This window comes from Triticum aestivum, chromosome 6D (genome assembly GCF_018294505.1).
Source record: "Triticum aestivum cultivar Chinese Spring chromosome 6D, IWGSC CS RefSeq v2.1, whole genome shotgun sequence".
NCBI lineage: Eukaryota > Viridiplantae > Streptophyta > Magnoliopsida > Poales > Poaceae > Triticum > Triticum aestivum.
Genome location: NC_057811.1, coordinates 208,296,667 through 208,302,101, shown reverse-complemented (window position 1 = coordinate 208,302,101; position 5,435 = coordinate 208,296,667). Strand labels below are relative to the sequence as shown.

The 5,435-nt window shown below is 49.5% G+C and overlaps 1 protein-coding gene across 1 annotated transcript; it reads left to right on the top strand.

The window, feature by feature from the left end:
- The first annotated feature begins 543 nt into the window (after positions 1–543).
- LOC123144475 (probable protein phosphatase 2C 12) lies at positions 544–3,479 on the top strand. Its single transcript, XM_044563633.1, has 4 exons — positions 544–1,036; positions 2,180–2,539; positions 2,644–2,761; positions 2,859–3,479. Exons 1-4 carry the CDS (start codon positions 857–859, stop codon positions 3,278–3,280), a joined length of 1,080 nt encoding a protein of 359 aa, XP_044419568.1. The 5' UTR covers positions 544–856; the 3' UTR covers positions 3,281–3,479.
- The last annotated feature ends 1,956 nt before the right edge of the window (positions 3,480–5,435 follow it).

Sequence of the window (5,435 nt, the reverse complement as noted above, 5' to 3'; positions counted from 1 at the left end):
CCTTCAGGCCTGCTGCCATGTTTTGGCTGCAGTATGTAATCCTGCTTCTCCTGATCATGTTGGTCATCGCATTGTGGTCCTTCCACTTTGCCTTATAGGATCTTTTATTCAGCTCATTCTCATAGTTTCTTCTTATCCTCCCCTCTTATCATCTGCAGATCTATGTAACTTTCTTTGTACTATCTCTTTGAGCTGAATGAAATTAGGCACCTCTTAGTGCCTTTGCTTGTTAAAAAAAACATAGCAGTACATGACAAACGTGACGACATTATTAATTAATAAAAAAAAGAAAAAGAGTCGGAGAAAGAACAAAAACAATGATAGCCGACGCCGGCCGTGCAATCCAAGCGACCGGCGGTATTACTTTCCAAAAATGAGCTCCGGCTGAAACACTTTCTTTTTAGAGCGGCGCGGCCGCGGGTACAAAACGAAATTGGCGGGTAAAAATAGGCAGCTTTAAGAAACAGGGCCGGAGCCGGCCCACGGGACGGGTTCCCGCGACGGGAAAAACGCGCCGAAACATCGTGCTCCTGCATGACATCTCCCTCCCTCCCTCCATGAGCCACTACCACTAGACTAGCGTCCATTATTGCTCACAACTTGCCTAATCACGGTCTTAATCCCTGCTGCGTCCCGATCCTAATCCCTCCGCCCCGCCCCCGCTTTAAAACGCCCACAGCTTTCTTCCCTCAACCTCTGTCTACCCTCCTTCCTTGGCCGCTGACCGCCTCCACTCCCCCTTCGAATCCGCGGACCCATGGCTTCTTAAACAACTCGGACCTGCGGAAGCACAGCGCATCCTCCTCCTCCTCGCCGCGGAAGAATCTTGAAGGGTCCTGATTCTCGGAGGGTCTTGATGGGGATATGCGCGTCCTCGGAGCACCTCGGCCAGCAGGGGCAGGAGGCGGACGAGAGCATCGTGTACGTCATGGACGAGGAAGGAGGAGGCGGCGCGTCGTCGCCGAGGAAGGTGGCCTCCCTCTTCTCCCAGAAGGGCAAGAAAGGCCCCAACCAGGACGCCGTCATCCTCTGCCAGGTAGTAATTTCTTCGCCGCCTCTATCTTGAAGTAGTACTATCTACTTTCCCGTGCTTGATGTTGGTTGGGTTTGGGTTGAATTCCTCCATTTTGCGCTCCAATTGTCCCTGTTTTAACTCTACTCTGCTTTTGGGTGTTCTTGAGGCCAGCTGGGAGGGAGCTTCCATTCCATGAGCTTATCGGCTCATCACAAGAACCTCTTAATTTGTTCTGCAGTTATCTGTGAATCTTTTTTTTTTCTATATGATTCCTTACTAGTACTCCTATATATGCTGGAATTCGTGCCTTTATTGGGTTAGCTGGGGTGGTTTCGATTACTGGGTTATGCTTATGCCTGAAACTTGAGGTGTGTTCTTGGTGCTAGCTAGTGGCTGATTTTTGTGGCCGTAGAGCAGTTTATCTTTTTCCTTCAAGCTTCTGTGGTGGCTCAACATTCTACAGATATTTCCATCAACAGCACAACTGGACTAGTACAATCTTTTTTGCGGTCAAATTACTCCACCTAGTTTTCGCTTCTGCCCTGTCTAAATCCGAACTGTACAGTACTGTGGCTACCGTTCCAAGTTTCCCCCCCTAACTTTTAGCTATTTATTTAGGTGTTTAAAACGTTTCCAGGAACTAGGAGGTTCAATTGACAAATTGTCGAACCTTTTTCATTTGTACTAATTCTTGTTAGAGAGATGGTGAAGGAAGTTCATAATGTCAGGAGGGGCTAATTATTACACTTTGGCGAATGCTAGAGTACTGTACTACTCCTACTAGTAGTTTTGTTGTGCAAACCATTGTCGTTCGACCAAAAGGGTGAAAAAATTTCGAAACGGCCAAACGAGTGAAATCATTCAGATTTAGTTTTGTTGTGGCAGCTAATTTTTTTTCCCGCAATCATTGCACCATGTGATGTGATCTAGTACATCGAAAAGAGGGACACCATGTGATCCTGTAAAGGTTCCAAAGCAGCCATGTGTTTCCAAAGATTCCAAATTGTTCCCAAAGATTGCTTTACCGAACACCACTAACCTCACCTACCATTCGAGTTTTTAACTACCTACCGAATAGTACAGTACAGTAGTATATTTCAGAATCTTCAAATCAACTGTGCAATTTTGTCCGAATCTCATGAATTTTGTTTTGTTTTTCACCAGGGATTCGGCATGGAGGACGGCGTGTTCTGCGGCGTGTTCGACGGCCACGGCAGATGCGGCCACTTGGTGAGCAAGCTGGTGAGGGACTACCTCCCCTTCATGGTCCTGAGCCACCGGAACGCGCTGCTCCTGGCGGACGCGGACGCGGACGCGGACGCCGACGACCCCGTGTTCAGCGACGCCTCGCCGTCGTCCTCCGCGGACAGCAGCGGCAACTCGTCGCCGCACCCGTCGCAGATGCTGGAGGAGTGGAGGGAGGCCTGCAGCAATGCGTTCAAGGCCATGGACAACGAGCTCAAGCTGCAAGCCAATATGGACTGCGCCTTCAGTGGCACCACGGCAGTGTGTGCCATCAAGCAGGTAACTAGTCAATTGATCGAGTATTACACAAAGAGAACAGCAGCAGCAGCAGCTTATCATCTTACAAAAAAAAAAATCCGTGTCTTGAATTTGATGGGTAACAGGGCAAGGATCTGATCATTGCCAACCTCGGGGACTCGAGGGCGGTTCTTGCGACCATGTCTGGGGCCGGGTACCTCAAGGCCGTGCAGCTCACCACTGACCAGAAGCCCGGCCTGCCTGGTGAGACCTCCGGCCACTGCATTCTTTCATTGACCATTCCGCCATTGCATTGCAGTGATGTAATTAACTAAGCTTTGATGTGATCACGTACGTACAGAGGAGGCGGAGAGGATCAAGAGGTGCGAGGGGCGCGTGTTCGCGCTGAGGGAGGAGCCGGGCGTGATGCGGGTGTGGCTGCCCGGCGAGAACCTCCCGGGGCTGGCCATGGCGCGCGCGCTGGGGGACTCGAGGCTGAAGCACCACGGCGTCATCTCGACGCCGCAGGTGACGGCGCACCGGATAAGCGACGCGGACCTGTTCATCATCCTGGCCACGGACGGGGTGTGGGACGTGCTGAGCAACGAGGAGGTGGTGTCCATCGTCTGCGCCACGCCGCGGAAGCAGCACGCGTCCAAGGCCGTGGTGGAGGCGGCGGTGCAGAGGTGGAAGACCAAGTACCCGTCCTCACGGGTGGACGACTGCTCCGCGGTCTGCCTCTTCCTGCACGACCACACCGCTGCAGCGCCCACGAAGCTCTAGCCGGCGCTCAGGCTCCGGCAAAAGGCCGGCCGTTCAGCTCCATCTTGTACATGTTTCTCTCTTTTTTGCCGGGGTTTTGCTTTTCATTTTTTGCAAATGTGATGCAAATACTTTTCTAGGTTTGTGTAAGTGTAAGATAGTTTCGGCTGAAGAAAAATACTACCCGCGGACTCCTTGCGGATCCTCGGCCGGACGGCTATCAAGGATGTTGTGCGTCTCCCATCACACTCACACACCAGATAAGAAATCCAGCCAAATAATCGCAAGTACGCTCCGAGGTGCAAATGCACCTGGATAAACACTAAATTTGGAAAAGTTTCAAAAAATTCCAAACTTTGCTGCAGAAAAACATTCTCGAGTGTCCTCCCCCGTACAAATTTTAGTGAAGAAATCACATTTGCGATGCTTTGCATAGAAAAAACAAAACAGACAGCTCGAACTGCTTTAAAAATGAGCCTTTTCGGAGTATTGATATATTTTTGTTGGCACATTGAATGTTATTTCCCCACGAAATTTTGCACGAGAATAAAACATTCAAACATGTGTGTTGCAAAAAAAAAAGTCTGATCTTTTTTATATTTTTACTATATTTTATTTGCACCTGCGGGTCCCTTGCTAATTAACTTCTCAGGTTTTTGCTTTTTGTTGCATAACTTGTAAAGGCGGTTCAGAAAACACCAGAATTGATAAAAATTACACCCAAGTCTCTTGACCTCCTAGCGATGATTACAAGCACTAGAGCGAGCCGAAGGCATCCGGCGTCATCAACCCTTCCTCATCGAAGTCGGACAAACCTTGTTGTAGTAGACAGTCGGAAAATCATTGTGCTAAGGCCGAACAAGACCAGCTCACCAAAACATCAACCGCCGCCGATGCAAAGAAGTGTAGATCGAAAGGATCCAACTTGTAGACACACGATGACACAAGTGAAGACCGGATTCAAGTGGATCCACCGTAGACAAACACCAACCGAATTTCGTGTGATCCGTCGGATACACAACTCCCACTATGCTAGACGCGCTAGAACTTTGTAGTCGCCTCGCCTTCCTAAACAGGACCCAAAACATAACCAAATTCAAAAAGACTTAAAAATATAGTCCTCCCACCGGTCAAGGATGGATCCACCACGCATCCATGGCGCTAAGGCTACAGGAGATGAGGCACGGGGTAGTGCCGAGGAAGTCAAGGAGGCTGCGCCGACAGGAGGCAAGGAAACCATATCGCAGTGCCGAGGAAGTCAAGGAGGCTGTGCCGACAGGAGGCAAGGAAACCATATCGCATGTGCTCCTGAGAGTCACAAACGAAGAGGTACGGGAAGGCAACTTCTCAAGTTTGATCCTCCAACTCTCTTCTTTATTCTCACATTCCCATGCCCTAAATTCATGAAGCACGCGTAAGGGACTCACTGAAAAAAAATGATTTTTTAGTGTCTGGGACTACACCACTCCAGCAAATCCACTTTGAAGGAGTTTCACCCGGGAATTACAGCTTTACCAAATGCTTCCTCTGTTCACAAATATAAGATATTCTAACTATTTTCGGAATCGAATGTATATTGACATGTTATAGTGTGTTTGTTCACTCACTTCAGTCTCTATGTAGTCTATACAAAATATCCAAAACTATATTTGTGAACGGAGGGAGTGGCAGTTTATCATGTTTGGCTTACAGCTAGCTCCAGTTTCAAGATTGAAATTTTTGGTGGGAAGGGTCTATTTGACTGGGTAACTTGGGGATATAAAATAAAGGGTTATCCACTTACTGGTGGCAGTGGCGGGTAATATTTCCCCAACTCCACGAGGATTCGTTGAACTAAGAGTTTTGGAGCACCCCGTGAAGAGCTTCACGAAAAACAAAGAGTTGTACATCAGATTTTTTTTCAAGTGGGACTGTTGGGAAACGTTGCATGTAAAACAAAAATCCTAGGGCAACCCCAAGGGGGCCAGCGGCCACCCTTGGCCCCTGCCCTAGCCACGCCCCCTCCTTCATTCTCTAGCGCACGGGGGGAAGGCAGGAGGGGGTGTCACCCTCCCCCTTGCCTTTCTCTCATGAGGAGGGGAAGGCAGGAGGGGCTAGCCCCCCCTTTCCTCCCTTAGGGCGGGCAACCTAGAGGTGAGGCGCGCCAGCCCCTTGTGGGCTAGTGTGCTCCCCTCTT